The sequence below is a fragment of the Podarcis cretensis genome, assembly GCF_951804945.1.
Source record: "Podarcis cretensis genome assembly, chromosome: 3".
Classification (NCBI taxonomy): domain Eukaryota; kingdom Metazoa; phylum Chordata; class Lepidosauria; order Squamata; family Lacertidae; genus Podarcis; species Podarcis cretensis.
Genome location: NC_137172.1, coordinates 38,687,330 through 38,708,838, shown reverse-complemented (window position 1 = coordinate 38,708,838; position 21,509 = coordinate 38,687,330). Strand labels below are relative to the sequence as shown.

At 38.4% G+C, this 21,509-nt stretch overlaps 1 protein-coding gene across 1 annotated transcript in view; it reads left to right on the top strand.

The window, feature by feature from the left end:
• The window catches only part of ZFAND3 (zinc finger AN1-type containing 3), a 145,697-nt gene that overhangs the window by 69,270 nt on the left and 54,918 nt on the right, over positions 1-21,509 (top strand). Inside the window, exon 4 of the mRNA XM_079969355.1 lies at positions 20,694-20,873. Within this exon, the coding sequence (XP_079825481.1) occupies positions 20,694-20,873 (180 nt within the window). The remainder of the gene's footprint in view (positions 1-20,693; positions 20,874-21,509) is intronic.

Below are 21,509 nucleotides of genomic sequence, written 5' to 3'. Positions count from 1 at the left end.
TAATTAGGGCGACAGAAAGGCAGCTATTGAGAGAATGGTTGCTTGCTTTTGCCACAGATATTGGCGACTTGCTTACTTACTAACTTACTTACTAACTTACTTATTACCAGCCTCCCCCGCCCCTAATGACCTTCTACTAGGGAAAATATGTACAGTGGTACCTCGGGTTACATATGCTTCAGGTTACAGACGTTTCAGGTTACAGATTCTGCTAGCCCAGAAATAGTACCTCGGGTTAAGAACTTTGCTTCAGGATGAGAACAGAAATCGTGCTACGGCGGCAGCGGGAGGCCCCATTAGCTAAAGTGTTGCTTCAGGTTAAGAACAGACCTCCAGAACAAATTAAGTTCTTAACCCGAGGTACCACTGCATATGTTTCATTTGTTGTCATGATTTAGCAGTCTCTTAAAATTGGGGGGGGGGTGCTCCTTTGTTAGGAGGCCTCTAGTTGTCCTATATGGGGACGCAGGTGGCGCTGTGGGTTAAAGCCTCAGCGCCTAGGGCTTGCCGATCGAAAGGTCGGCGGTTCGAATCCCTGCGGTGGGGTGCGCTCCCGCTGCTCGGTCCCAGCGCCTGCCAACCTAGCAGTTCGAAAGCACCTCCGGGTGCAAGTAGATAAATAGGGACCGCTTACCAGCGGGAAGGTAAACGGCGTTTCCGTGTGCGGCTCTGGCTCGCCAAAGCAGCGATGTCACGCTGGCCACGTGACCCGGAAGTGTCTCCGGACAGCGCTGGCCCCTGGCTTCTTAAGTGAGATGGGCGCACAACCCCAGAGTCTGTCAAGACTGGCCCGTACGGGCAGGGGTACCTTTACCTTTACCTTTAGTTGTCCTATATCTATTTAATATTATTTACCATTGCTCAAAATATGAAGAAATCAAGATGTTCCTATCAAACTGTGTGTTTTTCTAGTTCTGTACACATTGGATGTACAATTCTCAGCTCCTGTTATTCCCAAACTGCTCACTGCATCTCCTCATGAGGCAGTGCTCTGACTTTGCCTTCTTCTAATCCAGGATACATATACCCAGAGAAGAAACTCTCACAGAAAATGTGGGGGAGCTTATGTGTGGTTAACTCTGCTGCATGCTAGTTTTAGCTCACATTCCATCTCGGCCAGATCCTTGTAGCTGGTGCTACAAGGACTGCTAGAGCTCTTCTGTCATGGCTTGTAGACTGAGGGAGGACATATTGGGTAAATATCAAGGCAAAAAGAGAAGGAGAGAACACGTTAGCATTGTTTCTGTCCTGTCCAGTCCACCACAATCTCATACCACTGCAGAGCCCTAGAATTCTGTTTACCAAGCAGTTTTCATCAGTATTTCATCCTTGCTTTTGACCCTTTGTACACACACAATCAAGTGCTTCCTTTAGAATGATCATATATGTAAAAGAAAACCACTTAGAAGAAATTAGTACATTTCTCAATAGAGAACATTTTTATCATTATGTCTTAATTATGAAAGTTCCACATAAGTTTCAGGTACCACCATTACTGCTCTTTGGTGCCAGATTAAAATTGTTCTGATTTCCTGGACATTTTATGATAAACTATATTAATCCACTGAATATCTCTGATATTTTATATGTTTTGATTTTTACGGTATATATAGTTTTGACACACACACACACAGAGAGAGAGAGAGATTTCAATCATTAGCTCCATAAAATACTTATTTTGGGAGAAAAATAAGTTTTTGTAAAATGCACACATTAAATACTTATTTTGGGAGAAAGATAAGTTTTTGTAAAATGCACACTTTTAGTATGTGTAGGCACACAGGATATCAACAATTTTAAGTCATAAAATATCTGCGAGGTATTAAACCAGTCTTCCCCAAACCCTTCAGAAGGTTTGAGCTACAACTTTCATCAGCCCCAGCCAACATAGCTAGTGGTCAAGAGATGGTAAGAATTGTAATCCAAAACATTTGGATCAACATAGGCTGAAAGAGCCTTATTCTACCTTTAGGATGCACCATGCTATGAGTTTGCACAGCTGGTCCTTAATCTGATTATATTTATCTGAATTGACATTGATCAAATAACAGGAATAATATGCTGTATGATTTTCATATTTTAATGCACCAATATCTGCTGTTTTATAGGTGTTCTTCTAATCTCTCTGAAGTAAAAATTACCCATTAACAGTTAATGTTAAAACATTTTTTCCCTTTTATCACAATCTAGGTTTTTTTACTGCTTACAAATGGTAAATTTGGTGCACTCCCATCAAGTTGCTGTTAATATTGGGACTTTATCATCTTTCCACTGCGAGTCTTTTGTTTAGTACCAGAACCCCCAAGCTATTATTTAGTAAACCTGCAAATAAAAATCTTAAATCTGTCACGCTTCTGTTGGTTCTGTAGCAGCAGCCTATGAAAACTTGCATCTCTGCCTTTACAGGTCCCTGTCATACTCCACAATGCGTACTGACCTTTCAGATTTCATTTAAGCTCACTTTTGTGCTTGGAAATCAGATGCATAAAACTCCACATTTTTTTCCATTTGGCTCTGCTAGCCAGAAACACCAGTTCTTCTGTTTAGTAGAGATAGCTAGTGGCTCTCATACTGCTTTTTGCCTTCAAACTGCAATTTGAAGGAGTCCAGTAGAACTGATTAACTGAAACGTGAAATTTTTGGTTTACAATTTTACCAGACTAAAACAAATGATATGACATGTAAAGTTAGCCAGAGCAGGGTTGAGAGGGGACAGTTTGGCTGGAGCAGGCATTGATGTTGTGTGCGCACTTCCTCCCGCATGCTCTTCTATGCTGTTGACTTATCTGTATTTCTTCCCCCTGGTATTGATGCATTTATTTGCACTACCCTCTTTTAACTGGGTTTTTTGTTAGCCCCACTGAAGGCTGTTTTTGCAGTGGGAGGTAGGATACATAACATAAGCATAGATAGATAGATAGATAGATAGATAGATAGATAGATAGATAACATAAGCATACAATCCTGATCTGCATAATTTGCTTACAATATTTGAAGCCGCACTATAGCACTCTGTCACAGTCCAGGGACTGCTATGACTGATCTCTTGCAATATGTTATACTTCCAAGTGCTTTGGAATAACATTGCAGCCAACCAGGTTTCACTCTTGAGCCGTGTTTTGGATCACTGCTACTATGTCTGCCGACATCAAGGTGAGTGGGAGTTCCACAAACATTGAGTTAAGAGAACACAAATCTACACACATCTCAGTTTGGGTGGCTTCCAGTACTTTTTTTTAATACTATACTTGAGAGAACGCTGTTCGAGGCAGTGTTTTATAGGTGGCAAGAATGTAGAACAATCCCCCCCCAAAAAAGGGAGAAACTACCAAATAAATGTAGGGCTTATTCAGAAAGAAACAAAAAGAAATGTAAAAACAACAAAAGAATATTGTGATGGCATAAGCATTCATAAATCAGTCCAGTTTTATTAGACACAACAGACTCAGATAGCTATCCCAAAGTTAAAACCGTATCATAAGTAATACAGGTTACTTTCCACTTATACTTGTTCGACTTGCGCTTGACCACGTATACGCGCGGTGCCAGGAGATAATTAAATAATTCAATTGATAGTCAAAAATGGCAGGAGAGAGCTGGAGAGTCCTTGTGGCTCGTGACGAGACCCTCCCTGGAGCCTGAAGAGGATGTCAGTAAGGGCAGAGGAAGCCCCAAAGAGACTGGAGGCACAGCGGGGCTTTGTTTAGGCTGCTCAGCCTCTCCGCCTAACAGCTGACACGTGGGGTAGCGGAGCATCTGCTGCTTTTTTGAATGTCCTCCAGCCTCCTGCTGGCCCCAGAGCTTCAGTTCTAGTAGTGGATACAGTCAGAGTGGCACAGAGGGCTTTTAAAGGGTGTTTAGAGCTATGGTTCTTGTTCTTCTAGTGACTAGCTGTGCATATAGCTGTATTGGGCATCACCCAAGGATTGGGGAGGAGTGGGGCATCACCACATACTTCATCAAGCTCCAAAGCCTCTAGAACCAGAACATAGATTTGGCACCAGTATACAACTGTGACTGAATCTCAGTTAGGCTGCATGGCAAATGGAACAAAGGACACTGAATTTTGCATGGATACAGAATATGCCAATTCCCATGCAACATAGTACCTTCCTGCCCAACCGTCTTGGGTAATTGTTTCTTGAACTTGTGTTTTTGTGCAGGCATATTCCTAATGTAAATTGGAAGTGCCGTCTCTTTTATGCAGATTATGGGTTTTATAAACTTACTTGCCTTGTAGGAGGTTTGACTCACTGCATTATTTAACAAGATAGAACTCTCTGTTTAAATACCAAGTAGTTAGTACTATATACTTTTGCATGCATTACATCTCAAAGTTAAGCTTAATTTTAGTTCTCAAAATTGATTGACCAAGGAGGAAAACAAAAGGCTTATGCATCAAAGCATCTATGCAGAAGGAAACAGGACAAGTGAAGAATTAAGCTCCGTTTCCTGTTTGTCATTCAGTTAGTCTGGCTGCATTTCCATTAGAGCTACTTCAGCTGGTATTTCTAGCTGGTTATTAGTGTGCCCAGCGAGCCATGGTTTGCTGGAGAAGCTCAGAGTTTTCAAAAATAGTGCCTGAAACCTTGATCATCTTAGTTTTGCTGAACTGGTGCTCCTGATTCTTAAAACACTTTAAGATATCTTCTGTTGTTGTTATTATTATTATTATTATTATTATTATTATTATTATTATTTTATTATTATTGTTGTTGTTGTTGTTGTTGTTGTTACATGCAGAGCTTCAAAATAAAAGCATTCAGGAAAAGTATACAGTAATAATTTTCTGTCATCTCTTTGTGGAAGAAATTCTGGTAGAAGAAATAAATACATACCTCTGCCTTCCTTCCTGCTTTAAGTGAAGAAGAAAGATGGGAATTAAATGATCTGAGACGGTTTCAATTTATTTCCATTTGTTTATTGCCCACACTTCTCCAGGGCTTTGCATTCTAAGATTTCTTATACTATCACTTTATAGTTAGGTACCTGGATGCTTTTCCATATTGGCTGAAAGGTAAGGTGAGATGTGTATCAAAGCATGACCTCTAATTCCGAAGGTTCTCAAATTGAGCTACACTGAGATGCTCTGCAGAAAGGTTGCAGTACAATTCATAATATCTGCTTGGCTCTGCATTTGATTTATTTTTTCTGTTTGAAAAATATTTGAGTTTGTTTTTTGTATCCCCCCCCCCCAAAAAAAAAAAAACCACACAACTGGATTGTGGAATAGGCTAGCAACACCCTGGTTTCGGGCCTGTGGCTTTCACTGTATGTAGCTGGTGCAGTTTGTTGATTTTTCCCTAAAAAGTTACTTATGGAGGGGCCTTTCTCAGCAGCTTAGTCTAGGGTCTGTGACTTTTATACCATGGTGCTGTTTTATCAGCGATGTTTGTGGAATATTTCTCTCTTTCCTTACTTAGGTAACATATTTAAACCCCTCATTGGGATTGAAAATATTCAGTTCAATTCAATTTGCCATATAAATTTAAATGTGGTAAATAAAAATGAATAAATAAAACTACAGAAGTGTGCCCAGCTCGTTAGAAAGCTAACACTGCAGCTACTAGAATGAGTTACGTACGTACATAGATTTGTGGAACCAAAACTAATGTATGGGGGGAGAGTTTTGAGAATAGCCACTCACCCATGATTACTTAACGTTTGCCTTTCAGGCATATTTCATAATAATGGCCCCCATCTGTCTCAAGAGACAGTGGAGTGTGCCTCTGGGAGTAAAGTCAAACTGCTACATTGGTAGCACCAATATGACCTCCCCAGGGTGCAAGCCTGAGCAGTGTGCATGGAGGTTCTAGGCTGCCCAGATGACAAGACCCCACACTTGGCCCCGCTAATGTAGCGCAAAGAAAAGCAGAGCAATACGTTTGACCCCACCTTGGCTGCAGGTGTTGCTCGAAGGAGGAATACAAGGTGCCATCAAACCATCTTAGGGACTCCCCTTTGGATTTATGTAGGATTTACTCCTTAGGCTTTTATTCTCCCAAAGATATCCCGCAAGGCATCAGAGGTCTAGCACCAGAGTTTTCCTTCTCCTAGATGGGCTACCTTCCCAGGTTGAAAGGCCCTGTCTGCCCCTCACTTCCCTCTCCTGCTTTGAAATGCAAGCATTAAAATTCTTACAATGTTGAATGCATGTGACGTTCCTGTCTTGCTTGTAATTAAGTAGTTAAAACATTTCTTCTGTTGATAGCTGTGCTTCCCGATATGGAGCACTTAGATTTACTGCCAGTTAAAAAATTCTGGATTGACAGCAATTGAAATTTAGATTTTGGTCATAAATGGAAATATAATTTAGAGTGCAGCCACGTCCAAGTGTATCTGAAGGAAGCATCAGATAGCGGAACCGTTATTAACATGAAAATCTCTTTGAGCTTAAGTCTTTGACATGCTTTGTCTAAAGTGTTTAGGAGAGAACTGGACAAAAAAAGCTTGTTCTGCGGAGTGTAGGCAACTACTGGTTTGTACACTGAAACAACACACTAAATAGAAAGACCTGTGAAATTAATGACCACCTTCTCACTGGAAAAAAGTGTAAGAGGGGTGTCTTCCCATTTCTCTTCTTCTTCCCCCCCCTCCACCTTTCCTGCCCATTACAGAGTTTCATATTATCCAGATTGCTATGGTTCGCCTTGCTAAATGAGCTTTGTAGCACTAAGTTAATTTTCTGCCAGTATTGCTTCTGGCTGATGACTGTGGGTGTTTGTATATCCATTAAGTATGCTGCCAGGATGCATCCACCATTTTCCACCTCTTCCATTAAATGGCTGTCAGCAGGTTTACAGAACTGCTCTCTTACTCTGCACTAATTGCAGAAAGGCTGGTGGATGTGATGAAAAAAACAACCCACAAAAAAGGAGCAAGATCTTGTTCAGAGATCTCAAAAAGTAAATAGAAATGCCATCAGCAGTTAAATCAGATTTTGCATATAGTCACAGTGTGATTAGCAGCATGATGATATAATTTCTTTTTAAATTCTTACTTTGCAGAGCAAACCTATCTACTACCACAACTCCACATATCAAATAAAATATGTTCAGGCATACACAACTGAATATAGGTAGAGTTGGGGATAAGGCATGCGTATTAAAGTAGTGTACATTCCCTGCTGGTTTTACAGTTGATTTCGAAATGGAAACCTGTTAAAATGGCATCAAATGTTATCTAGCTAAGTTAAATGAACATGAAGAGAATGAATGGATTTTACTTATAAAATTCAGTATGTCAGAAACCCCCTGCTGGCAGGGAGTATCTAAGGAAAGACTGTATGAAGCATGCAGACTTTGGTTTTAGGCTTCAAGCCTAAACAATAATAAAATAATTCACACATGGAGTTTTGTGTTTGGTTACTTTGCCTGTGTGGCTTTTCAAGACCAGATATGTTTTAGTTTTGTATATATTTCAAAATAAAAACATATGTTTTACAGTGGTACCTTGGCAGGTCTGTTCTTAACCTGAAACTGTTCTTAACCTGAAGCACCACTTTAGCTAATGGGGCCTCCTGCTGCCGCTGCGCCGCTGGAGCATGATTTCTGTTCTCATCCTGAAGCAAAGTTCTTAACCCGAGGTAATATTTCTGGGTTAGCAGAGTCTGTAACCTGAAGCGTATGCAACCTGAAGCATATGTAACCTGAGGTACCACTGTATATTGAATTTAAAAGTTATTAACATGAATCTGAAAGAGGACAAGGTTTGTTTGCCTGTGGTTTTGTTTTGTTAAAACAAAAATAAATTCGTTTGCAAGCAAAAATTAATTAGCTTGCATCGTTTTTGCTCATTTCTGACTGGACTGGCTCTATCAATTATTGGAGGAATAATATGCTGCATTATTATAGGTAATCTATCAGAAAAAGCCATGTTTCTTTTTAAAAAAATGCAAAAGCCAATAAATCATGCTCCTGAAAGATGCCATTGCTGTTGGCAATTTGGAAGCCACTCCCATATGTAAGACAATTGGACTTTCAGCCTCATAGATTGAGTGTTACCCAACCTGAGGTCCTTCATATTTTCTTAGATTAGTACTGCTATCACCTCTGCTCATTGACCAGGTTAGCAGGGATGATACTGAGAAACGTGATTCAGTTGGAACTCCACATGTGCCCATATATTTTACTAGGCTTTACTCTGAGGGAAGAGTGTGGTACCATTGCAGAGGAATCTGACAAACGTACATTGGCTTAAGCCAAATCTTCTCCCAAAGCAGCTGTGCAGAAAATTGTATCTTTGCCTGAGCTACAACATAAGGGCAAGCCTAATTAGTCCTCAGAACCTTTGCCATGTCATAAAAGCATTATTCAGCTCTGAGAGATTTCATCAGTAAATGGATATAGGCTATTTACATTTCCTGGGAAATATCCCCACCTTTCCTCACAGGGTAAACCTCAGCCACCTTGCTGCGAGCTTGAGTTGGCTAGAGACCTCTTCTAACCTCCACTACCACTGTATGCTGGGAAACATATATTGATATGTCTGATACAGAACTTGCGATAATTAGCACTCGGTGTCCTTTCCATCCATCACTGTCATCAAGGTAATCGCCCTGTGTGCTAGAGCTAATGCCCGCCAAGAAGCTTCTTTCTGGTAACTGGGCATGTCACAGATACTCAAACTACTCAGCTTTATGAATGCTCAGGAGGCTGTTCCACACTTTCTTCTCTGCCCTGTGGATGCCTGCAGGACCAGACCTCTCTTCAACTCGCCCACAACCCTTCTCCTTGCCTCATCTCCCTCATCTTTTTGCCTCTCAAACCATGCTTGTTGTTTTCTTCAGGTTTAGTTGGAACCCTTGAGGGAAGCACAAGGCAGTGTTATCCCATAAGGAAAGCCTTTCTGGTATTTTGGGGAACTTCATCAGAAAGATCTTTAGGAGCCCTAGGTGGGAATTGGACTTGGGATTGGGCTGTCTTATGAGCCACCTCACTTGAGCCTGTCAGGTACCTTTTTAGAAAACAAAGTCAGCTAGCTGTGTCTGCAAACTTCAAGGGGCTCGCCACATGCGTTTTGAATTGTTGCCAATCATCCACACCCTTGTCATTAGCATCCTTGTCAAATAATTGTTAGGGTGCAACTGCTTTAAATGTATGGTGTGTATGCAGTGCTACCCCCAGTCCAGTGAAACTCAAACTGTCTCTTCTCTTTACTCTCTCTTCTCTAGGACAGGTAGATATTATAGCACATGGTTTAGGGAAGTCTTTAATGTTTGAAGTTTTATTCTGTTTTTAGTGTTCTGTTGGGAGCTGCCCAGAGTGGCTTAGGAAACCCAGCCAGATGGGTGGGGTATAAATAATAAAATTATTTATTTTTATTATTATTATGGTTCTTCCCTATCTCTACCTTCTTTCTCTAATCTCAGTCTTTCGTTCTGGTGGTGCTCATATCCTAGCCATTTGCGTTTGACCTTTAGGTTTCTGTTTCAAATTCCCTAGTTCTCTAGTGCCCACCTATACCCATGTAACGCAAATTCTCCTCTCTATGGCTGTTTCTATAATGCAGCAAACTTTGGGCTCCGCCATCAGCCCAGGGGACCAAGGGCCACTGGGAGGCTATACCCTTTGCCTCCAAGAAATAATGTCAAGACAAGGAGGAGACCAATCCAGACCCAACCACTGAGCAGAGAAGGAGTTGAAGAGAGCTAGAACATTCTGTTTTCCCTGCCAGTTGCCCTGTGACTGCAAAAACCGAAAGAAAATGACACTGGTTCCATCCATCAACTGAAAAATTAAGAGTCACCAATTACTGTTAATCTAGAACACAACAAGGGAAGATTAGCCCGGTGTGTACTTTATATGAATGTTTGTAGCTCATCGCTTTGTTTATGGCCTTAAAGAACTGATCTCCCTCCTTTGCCTTTTTCTACTACTCTCCTGTTGTGTGTCTTGTCTTTTTTGTTTGTAAGCCTATTGGTGCTCTCTCTCTCTTTATTGACCTTGAGAAAAAATACAGTTAAATAATACTAAATCTTATTTCTAAGCAATATATTGAACAATTTTAAAAAAAAATTAAAGGCATTGTTGCTTGAACACAATATGAAATTGCAACCTCTTATAGAATAGTTGCCTTCATAGAAAAATAGTAGGAAAATGATCCTTCAAGGTCAGTTAAGAACTCCTTTGAGAGAGCAATTAATTTACCAATTCTAAAGTAATTTGAATCTGTGCTTTAAGTTAGTTTACCATACTCAAGTAGATGAATAATAGGTTAGATATTGCAGATCTATCATAATTCTGATATTTATCCATTAAACAAGACTATTCATTTCTGTTCTCTAAGGAAGTAGAATTCAATGACTGAAATATCAGGCATAATCAACAATAATGACTTGAACACACAAATGTATGAAGTGCATAGTAATGAAAGGTAGTTTGTTTAGAATTAAATATGGAAAAGTTCTATACTGTTGAATCTGATGTTTCAAAATTAGCAAATGCTAGTGTAGGCAATGACCGATTTACACACGTTCGATATGTGCGTGACTGCTCGTACGCACATCGCAGCAACCCAGAAGTGGCCAGAAAAGGGGAAGAATGGGACGGAGTTGGCTTAGGCATGCTGTGACCCAGAATGCAACCCCAACACAAATCAGGGGTTGCCTGTACACAGCATATTTATAAAAACAAGCCTGCATCATATTTCTAAGTTTGCTTTATGATTTAAGCATGGCATGGATTTTAAGCTCCTGACTTCATTCAGATGGAAAATGTCTTAGGGATGGATCTAAATTGAGCATAAGGACAAGAATATAACAGTCACCACTGATATTTCTGGTGTAAATGCTTAGGAATCAAAGAAAGAAATGAGCAATCAAATCAAATCTATGCCCTCAAGAGTATTTTTTTGTACCTAAAGCAGGGGTCGGCAAACTTTTTCAGCAAGGGGCCGGTCCACTGTCCCTCAGACCTTGTGGGGGGCCGGACTCTCTCTCTCTCTCTCTCTCTCTCTCTATATATATATATATATACAAATTCCTATGTCCCTCAAAAACACGCTGATTCCTGGACCATTCGCAGGCCAGACTTAAAAGGCAATCGGGCCAGATCCGGTCCCCGGGCCTTTGTTTGCCTACCCATGACCTAAAGCATATCTTGAAAATACCTGTCCAACCTTTTTCTTCGATAATTTTTTTCCTATTATTCAAAATTATTTCTTTTTAATCATAATATGATAGTTACCCACTCCCTGCCCCATGTCACATCTCATGCCATTCAGGATTCATGACTCTTGGGAGTGGCTTTTGAGGGGAGGAATGGCAGAGAGCTCCATTGTGCATGTTAAGCTTTGCTTCCATTTCTTTTGATCCAAGACAGTGGTTGGATTCTCCACTAAGCCACCATGTCAGGAAGCAAATGGATCTCCCTGCTTGTTGCTTCTAATGTCATCTTTCTTGATCCCCAGCAACCAGCCTGTACATTTAATGCGGTTTACAGCAGATGAAATCTCAATGGCTTCCCCATTATAGACTATTGCTTAGTTTTTTTGTTGCTTATTTTAGCTTCTCCAGTATTTCATCATGGCAAGGTACTTGCTGTGGTCAAATCCTATGGATGTTGAATTCCCCAAGGAATAGGTCTAGCTGAAATTAGGAAGCAGCACAGCTGAATATCTTCCTACATAATTACCTGAGTTCTAAGGCTGGTACCTTTTCAGAGAGCTAAATTGAGTTTTTATGGTTTCTATTCAAGGTAGAGGTATTTCTTAATTTCCTATTCATTTTTAGCAAATTGCTATCCTTTCAAATTGTTCCTCGTAGCATTGAGAAATCTAGGCCAGTAGGTTGTGCTTAAACTACAATCTCTGGAAAGACATTATAGAACCGGTGTCTAAATACAGGTTCTCTCACTCTTCTTGCTGAATTCTTTTAATTGTTTATTGGTCTAAACCAATAAAGTGTTTTTAAAAATCCAAACACCATTTCCCTATCTCTTAGTTTTTATAACTCATACAGTATGAAAATAAGAGTAAGTGTAGTTTTGCTTTTTCTAGTTGTTCTAGAATGTTTTAGGGTATTGAAAACTGTAGTTTGCTTTCTATTCATTTTATAAGTACTGAGACAGACCAGTTTTGAGCAGATTCAGTTAGCTGAGTGTACCTTTTTGTCTCTTGGCACATAGGATGAGATTTGTTGTTTTATGTGGCTTCATGCTGCTAAAACAAATTTTGGACTGAATCTTAAATTGTTAATTTTATATTCCTGCTTTGAATCCAGTACAAGCACACTTGAGAGTGTGACTAAACTTATCATGGTTTATTATTATTTATATTGCCTTGTTATCAACTTAAATCGCTGCAGGTAGGAGTCATGGGGCTTTATTTTTACTTAAAATGTAACACTGACATTTCTGAATTTACCAGCCATACCATATTTTAAAAGGTTAATCACCTTTTCTAATATAGGTTGGGTTTTTTTTACTAGTCATATTGTTCAGACGTTGACCCACTCTTGGTAAATTTTATCATTAGCACTTGGTTCAGGGCATAGCTGCAAATAAATGCCTCATTAAAGATTTGAGCGGAGTCCATCAAGGGCACGTAAACCCTATTAAACTTGGCTTTGTTACCAACAGCTCTCTGGCTCTCTTGTTTCTTTGACAACTGGGCTTACTTCTCTTTTGGGTCATTTGTATGGTTCTGCCTTGCTCGCTACCAGATGAGCAGTGTAACCTGCTGAACAGACCTTTACCCTTTCACTGAGCGATGGTGCTTCATGTTAATGAAAAAAATTACCTTTGGATCTTTTAAACGGATCTGGAAGTAACTGTCTCAGTTTCAGTTAATATTCTAAACCTAAGGTAATACACATTTCAAATTGTCTGAAATCAAAACACATGGGTTCAAATTCATATTTATATGATTAAGATAATGGCCACATCCAAGCATTGAAACATAGTTATAAGAACACACTGCATTCACATAGTGTAACAATCATAGTTTCTCATTATGTCTCTGGTTTTTTAATTTTTTATTAAATTTTGACATAAATATATTTCACAGACATACAAAAGACAAAATGAAAAAGAAAAAACAGAAAAAGAGAAAAAAAACAAACAAACAAAACATGAAATACATACAACTTTGATGACATTGATCGACTTCCCTTTATCTCGATTTCGGAAATTATTATCTTGTTTATCTATCTGCTGTGTCTATTCCTTAATAGAACTTTTTACGTAATAAGCGTTATCTCATGCCTACTGTGATTTCTATAAGTACATATGTGTTTCTGATCAACATTTTAATTTTCCCCTTGTCTCTATTTCCATATATATCCTAAATTTATCCCATTCATTGTTAAATTTTGCACTTCTTTGATTTCTTATTTTCTGTGTCAATTTAGCCAGCTCCAAATAATCGGATAATTTAAGTTGCCACTCCTTTAGTGTTGGGATTTTTGGTGTTTTCCAGTACTGTGCTATGAGGGTTCTGGCGGCCACCGTTGCATATTGAAAAAAGGTTCTATCTTCTTCTTTGATATCCTTACCAATTATCCCCAGCAGGAAGGCTTCGGGTTTTTTAACAAACGTGTATTTAAGAATTTTTTTTAATTCATTATAGATGGATTCCCAAAATTTTTTGAGAATCTCGCACGTCCACCACATATGAATGAATTCGCCCTCCTTGCTCTTACATTTCCAACACAGTTTATCGCCCGTTCTATACATTTTATGTAGTTTTACCGGCGTTATGTACCATCTGTACATCATCTTATACATGTTTTCCTTTAGTGTCGTGCATGCTGAAAAATTCATATCTTTACACCACAATGCCTTCCATTTATCAAACTCTATGTTGTACCCTAGGTCTACCGCCCACTTCACCATCACATCTTTTACTTCCTCGTCCTTGGTGTCCCACTCAAGTAACTGGTTGTACATTTTTGATAATAATTTTGTTTTACTTTCTATTATTTCAATCTGAAATCTAGATTTCTTGTCATTTATTCCGATCTTATTATCTTCCCTCCACATTGAATTAATTTGATGGTATTGAATCCAGCCAGTCAGCTTGCTTTTTATTTCTTCATAAGGTCTAATCCTCCACCCGGATTCTGTTTTGGTTAGTAAATCTTCATATGTCTATCTTTTCCCCTCTATATTTAATTTTTTAATTGTTAAAATGTCTATTGGTGATAACCACCAGGGCGTTTTCTGCTCCAACAGTTTTTTATTCCTTTCCCACACTTCCAGCAGTGGCCCTCTGAAAATGTGGTTAGAAAAACCTTTATGAACCCTTCCCTTGTCTCGCCATAAATAGGCATGCCAACCGAATCTTAGATTAAACCCCTCTAGATCTAACAAATTTTTGTTTTTGAAGACAATCCAGTCTTTTACCCAACAAAGACATGCGGCTTCGTAATATAACCTCAAGTTTGGAACCGCAAGGCCACCCCTATCTCTTTGGTCTGTGAGCAATTTAAATCTGATTCTTGGTCTCTTTCCCTGCCAAATGAATTTAGAAAGTAATCTCTGCCATTCTTTGAATATTGAGGTTCCTCTAATTATCGATATATTCTGAAATAGGAAGAGTAATTTAGGTAGTAGGGTCATTTTAATCGCCGCCATTCTCCCCAACCACGAGAGATGTATTCTATTCCATGTATCCAAGTCCTTCATTATTTCTTTCCATGTTTTCTTATAATTATTTTCAATCAGATTTATATTTTTCATAGTTAACCAGATTCCAAGGTATTTTACTTTTTTAGTTATTTTAATTCCGGTTTGACTTTCAAGATCGTTTTTGGTTTCTTCTTCCATATTTTTGGTCATTATTTTAGTCTTTGCTCTGTTCAATTTAAATCCGGATAATTTTCCAAATTCCTCTAGTAGCTTTAACACTTTGCCGACGCTCTCTTTTGGTTCTTCCAATGACAGCATAAGATCGTCTGCATATGTTTTCAGTTTATATTCTTTCGCTCCTATTTTTATACCACGGATCTCTGGGGTTTTTCTTATCTTGTTTGTGATTATCTCTAAAACCATGATAAACAACAGCGGTGACAGAGGGCACCCCTGTCGAGTGCCTTTTGCTATTTCAAACTGTTCTGTCAGGGTATTGTTAATAATTAATCTAGCTCTTTGTTGTGTGTAGATTGCTCTAACTCCTTGCAGGAATATGCCATCTATCCCTGATCTTTCCAGGCACTTTATCAGAAAACCCCAGGAGACATTGTCGAAAGCCTTCTCGGCATCGACAAACATTAAAGCAGCGGGAATTTCATTATGACATTCTAAATATTCAATGATGTCTATTGTATGTCTAATGTTATCTTTTATTTGTCTGTTGGGAAGGAAACCGGCCTGGTCAATATGGATGAGATTAGTTAAACACTTTTTAAGTCTGTGTGCCATTATATCTGCGAAGATCTTGTAGTCGTTATTTAGTAATGAAATCGGTCTATAATTCTTGATGTTAAGTTTGTCTGAATCTGGTTTCGGAATCAACGTGATATAGGCTTCTTTCCAGGATGCTGGCATTTTTCCTCCTCTTAGTATCTCGTTGATTACGTCACATAGTACTGGTGTTAAGTGTTCCTCTAGGACCTTGTAATACTTGGCAGATAACCCGTCTGGGCCTGGGGCTTTCCCCAGTTTCATCCTCTTGATTGCCTCTCGGATCTCCTCTATTTTTATGGGTTTATTTAAGGCGGTTCTTTCCTCTTCTGATATATTTTTGGGACTATTTTCTTCTAGATATTTTGCGATGCCCGTTAAATCTTCTTCTTCTCTTTTGTATAAGTTCTCATAGAATTTAAGGAAGTTCTTTTTTATTTCATTGGGGTCTTCAAAGACTTGTTCTTCAACTTTTATTTTATTGATGGTACTAAATTTTCTTCTTTTTCTCAGTTGCCACGCCAGAAACTTTCCAATTTTATTTGCTGATTCGAAGGACCTTTGTTTCATTAACTTTGTTCCCCATTCCACCTCTTGGCTTATTAATATCAAGTATTCTGTTTGGAGCGTTTTATATTGTTGCTTATAGCCATCGTCATTTGGGTTTTTTATCATATTTTTTTCGCATTCTTTCAATTGATGGATTAATTCTTCTTTTTTTTTCTCTTTAGCCTTTTTTCTTTGGGTATTTTGTTGTATCAGGAGGCCTCTTAACACAACATAGGAAAGCACTGATTTGAATCTTGTTCAGTATCTTTGTTAACAAGCTCATAGTGTTCTAAACTGAAGCTTTTATTCTCCTTCCCTTGAACATGGGGGAAGAGGAGAGGGGCTGTGCAAGTCCAAAGCTTGATGTGGTACATATCTAATTCACGGGTGGGTAACCTGTTGTCCTCAAGATGTTAGACTCTCAACACACTAGCCTCATCTAGCATGGACAAAGATGATGGGAGTTCCCCAAGTTTTAACTGCAGTAAAAACAGAGTATTCACTTAAAACATGACCCAAGATAATTTCATCATTTTTCAAAGCCATGAAATTGATCTTTTATTCATATTTCAAGAGAAGGGTGTCTCCCCAGAATGACCGCTGTGTAATCTAGGATGATTACTGCAAGTAGTGCCTATTCTCTACAAAGTGAAACAAAGGCTATAAGGATGAATGAATGCCATTTGCCTTATTTAAAGCAATTAATTACCTTACTTTAACATACAATGCTGTGGCAATCTACAGGTATCCAATTTCTACTGTTCCTTAAAGAACCAGTTCAGTGTAGCAGATCAATGCTACTAGAGTAGAAAGTTTAAATGTGACCTTAAGTTCATATATTTGGTAATCTAACTGTGTAGCTTTGGCAATATCCCTTCTGTCATACTTGAACTTACTTCTTTAAACTCCTTGAAGAACAAATCAAACACAAATATTAAGAAATAAAGCACAGACCCTATTTACCACTTATTTCTGTGCATATTGTGTTATTTTGTGAGCATTTCCATTCTAGTTTGGGAAACCTTAAGCCACTGACCATAATATGAATATTTTTGTGAATGGAGATTAGTGCTAATTGATGAAGTATAAAGCTTCATTAAACACATACAACTGTCATGGTCAACACATTTTAATTATTTTGCTAATCAAAAAATATACAGCAAACCACCAACAGACCTCAAATACATCAGCATTGTCTTAATCAGAAGTTGCATTGGCATGGGGTTCCAATTGACTACAGTGATCTAGAGTTTTGTATAACCTAAGATTCACAGAAGTAATGAAGTCATTTCAGTACTGCCACAACCAAGCAGCTATGGAGGAAATCATTTTACTGCTGCTTTGATGCCATTTTATATTACGGTATTTGGGATAATGTTGGGATAATGTTGGTAGTGAGTGGTCTGTTCCTCCACCACCACCACCACCATATCCCTACCACCACATCTGCTTAATTCAAAATATATATTATCCTCCATCTTGAAACTACCTGGCACTTCTTTAAAAAAAATTTTTGAAAAAACATTTTAATTCCAAACAAACACCACTGATGGAAAATTAGGCAATAGTTAACCTTAATTGGGACTCCATGGGTTAGTCTAGAGAAATTAATTAAAAATAATAGACCAATGTTCTTAAATGCTAGGATTCTCCCTAGACATCTAAAAGGGCACCTAAGTGAGGACTGTGTAGATGCTAGCAGTGCTAGAGGCACTAATTGATAATGTGCTTTTATTTTAAAAAATGAAATCTTGCATGCTCTTTTATTTGAAGTGGGCAAAGTAAATATGAAATGTAATTAAATTTTGCATCCATTGGTTAGTAAGCCTACTTCAGAGATCTTTTGAGCTTTCACCAATATTGCACTAGGGGTTCTTTTAGCCTACTCAGTTTCTCAGTTGCCCGACACTGGCAACTTGTTGTTTCAGTATATTTAACAAGCTCTTATAATTTACCTGAATAGATTTTATTCTGTCTGCTAGAGTATTTCATTTCTTTTAATGAAGTAAGTAAAATTAGTTGTCTCTGTTCATTAGTAGTCTAGGTAGAAACATGTGTTCCTGATATCCTCAAGGAGAAATTGGAGAAAATCGGAATAGGTAAACGACCCTTGTATTTTAGCAAACAAAACAGTGACTCAAAGGTGTGTGTTTCATCTCTTGTTTGGTTGGCCATGTCCCTCTAGGCATCTCCCGTGAACAAGCCCTGTTGAGTTTACCCATTTCTAAGTTATTTTTGTCACTTGGGCTTATTGGGCATCCAAAATTTATTTTGTTTTCCCAGTATTTATAAACCAGCAGAGATAAGAGACCAGTTATCGTTCATAAGAAAGGTAAGAGACACATTTAGAGGAGTTCATAAATTTACCTGGACTTGTAGTAGCCAGGAGCCTTCTACTTCAGTGCTGTCCTGTGCTCTTCATTAGGAAAAGACCTATTAATACTCTGAGACTTGCTGAGGAAAGAATTCGGTTCATACAACAAAATGGACTTGTCTTGAATGGGAAAAGATTGTGTGCTGTGCTACAAACATTTGCTTTCCTTTGCTACAATTTTTGTTGTTACTTATGAAATTGCTAGCCTTTATTAAAAGTAGCTGTTTACAAAATTATACAACTTGCCTGTAGAAAGCAAGATTAGAATAGCGCATACTGGGAGATGCTTATGAGTAGATTATTTTCCTAATAATGCTGTATCTTAATAGTTGTCATAGAAATGTTCCATGCAGTATCTCATCTTGTGGGGTGTGCTATGCAGTAAAGGTAAAGGACCCCTGGGCGGTTAGGTCCAGTCAGAGACAACTATGGGGTTGCGGCGCTCATCTCACTTTCAGGCCGAGGGGGCCGGCGTTTGTCCACAAACAGCTTTCTGGGTCATGTGACCAGCATAACTAAACCGCTTCTGGCGCAATCAAACACCGTGAAGGAAGCTAGAGCACACGGAAACGCTGTGCTGTAAAATTAACAGACTATAGAGCAGACGTAAGGAAAATGGGATTGTTAAGGCTGACTCCCTGCTGTATAGGATGCAGCAGAAAGAAGTGTAATGAAATGCTTCTTCATTTCATTGCATAATTTGTACCTTTCATGTTAAAATTCCTAAAAGGAATAACAAACCGGAATAAATTAATTTTGTGCTGGGGCATGTATCTTTATCCAGTTTTAAAAGAAATAGTATCAGGTCCTCATTTGGTTCTTCCCTTGTTCTACCTTAAGCTGTTCCTGTTGAGCTTAATATAGTATAAAACAGCATTTTATTGAATTTAAGATCTTGCAGATCCTGAAGAGCAGGCTGTTTTGTTATCAACTTGGGCTTAATAAGCTCTAGTTAAAGGCATCATTTCATAATTTATTGCCAATTCTTAGGATATAGGAGTGAAATAAAATTGAAGCATAGCTTGTGTTAACAGAAGAAACCAAAGGCAATCCTTAAAGTACACATGTGGAAATCAAGCTAAGAATAATTGACACTGGTATAAATCTGCATAGCAAATGTAAAGGATTTCACTGGGCTTAAAATGAGACATCGTATTTCCAGGCTTCATGTTGATGTTTTTTATTTCCTCATTGAATATGGCTATAATGTAATATAAAAGTCAGAACTGGACTACTGGTTAAGTAGCCCTTGATCCAGAGGAATACTTTGTGTACCTTCATTTTTCTAGGTTTTTTTCTTTCCAGGACTTGCCTTTACAGAATTCTCTTAATTGTAAATGCAAACCATTCTCAGTTTTCGTTAGGGACTTAAACCTGAAATTTTGAAAATAAATGGAGTTCATTAGAATTGGTCCAGTATCAGCACAGATGAAGCTGAACATATGATGGGTTTTAAAAACATGCATAGTTACAGATCTAAGTTGTTTCCTGGTTGATATCACAAATAGACAAGTTTGCAAAATCCTTTATTGGCATTTAATAAATGCTGTGGTGAAGGTCATGCACAAGAGGATAAAATTATGCAATATTTACATTGGCCAGTTGCTTTTTCTAAATAAGGATAATAAGACTTTAGCTGCCATGCTAATCAGACACCTTAGAAAGAGGTGATGGCTTGATGGAAGTCACCGATCAGTTGATCACATAGTGTTAGTAGGTAGGAAGAACTGATATTGATGTTTTGTCTTATAAAGAGAGCCTTTGCAAAATATAAATGGTTATTTGTTACATACCTTGGTTAAATTCAGTATTCATTTGCAGTTCACAAACAGTATTCGCATGACACTGTAATCTGAGAACCAAGTTAGTTAACGACCTAGCCTCGTTTTAGGAGGCAACAAGTAATTTTGCCTAGTTTCCTCATTAATTGCATTGTGCATAGAAACTCTCACAACTAATGCCAACTAGACAGGATGTTTGTCACATAATTTGCCTTTACCTGGTTTCTTCTCTAATTAATTGCTGGTGGGAGAAGCTTCCCAAGAATTGTGGCATGGCAAGGGATTTAACCCTTTTCTCTAGAACAAATTTTTGAAGGGCTTTGGGTGTGTGTGTGGAGGAAATCAGCAAAAATCTCCCCACTTCTGTTAGTAGCTCCAGTCCACTGGAGCCAAAGCACTAGTTGGATTGTGCTCTAAATGTGTATCTTGCCATTCCACTGGAACAGCACTCAGTGATTATACCAAGTTCAGTAATAATGTATTGGTGCAATGAAGGTAAGTTTAATATCTTAGGGCTTAGACTAATAGGATTAAATCACAGTTTATAGAGATGATTATATTGTAAAATACAACATATTGTATGTGCCCCATTGGACAGAAACATGTTTTGTAGTCAATAATCCCATCTCCCCAATTTTGTCTTGTTAGATTTTCAAAAGAAGCAACCAGATGATGAGTCCACTCCCAGCACAAGCAACAGCCAATCAGATTTGTTCTCTGGAGAAACAAATAGTGACAACAGTAATACCTCCCTATCTACGCAGACTGTTAACTCCAACCAGCAACTTTCGACAGAACTGAATGTAACTTCACCGAGTAAAGAAAAATGTAAGTGTAAGGAGAGCAAAGTAGGCTCTGCTCTTCTCTAGCATCTTTAGTTTTCAGCCTTTAAGAAGAATGTAGTGATTTCTTTGGGAAACTGTAGAAAACTGCATGAGAATGATAGTTGTGTGACCGTTGTAGGAAGAACAAGGGAAGGGAAGCATTTTCTATCTTGATTGAATAGAGCTCAGTTTGCATAGCTTTATTATTTTCATAACACTAATTACTACATTTGTCAACCTATAGCTTAACTGTTGGCCTGTGCTGTGGAAACTAGAGCCCATATTACCGCAATAATTGTGATGATGTTCTTCAAATAAGTACAGAAAATTAAGCATGCAACATAGGGTGTCATCCAATTGTTAGGGGATCTCACACATGGTGACTTGTGTAGAATAAACATAAATACTTCCTGAAACATTTGGGTATTACAGGCATACATTTTGCTGATGCTTTTATCTTAGTCTGACAACTTCCTTTAAAAGTAAAGTATTGTTCAATAGTTTGAATTCAGATGCCATCAGTGCTATTTCATGGAGGTTTCTGACAAAAGTTGAAATTTCATTGTGTGCTTCTTTGCAAAGCTCTCTCCTCTGAAATACAAAGCCTTATGTATAGATATATATCTATATGTTGGGGAAA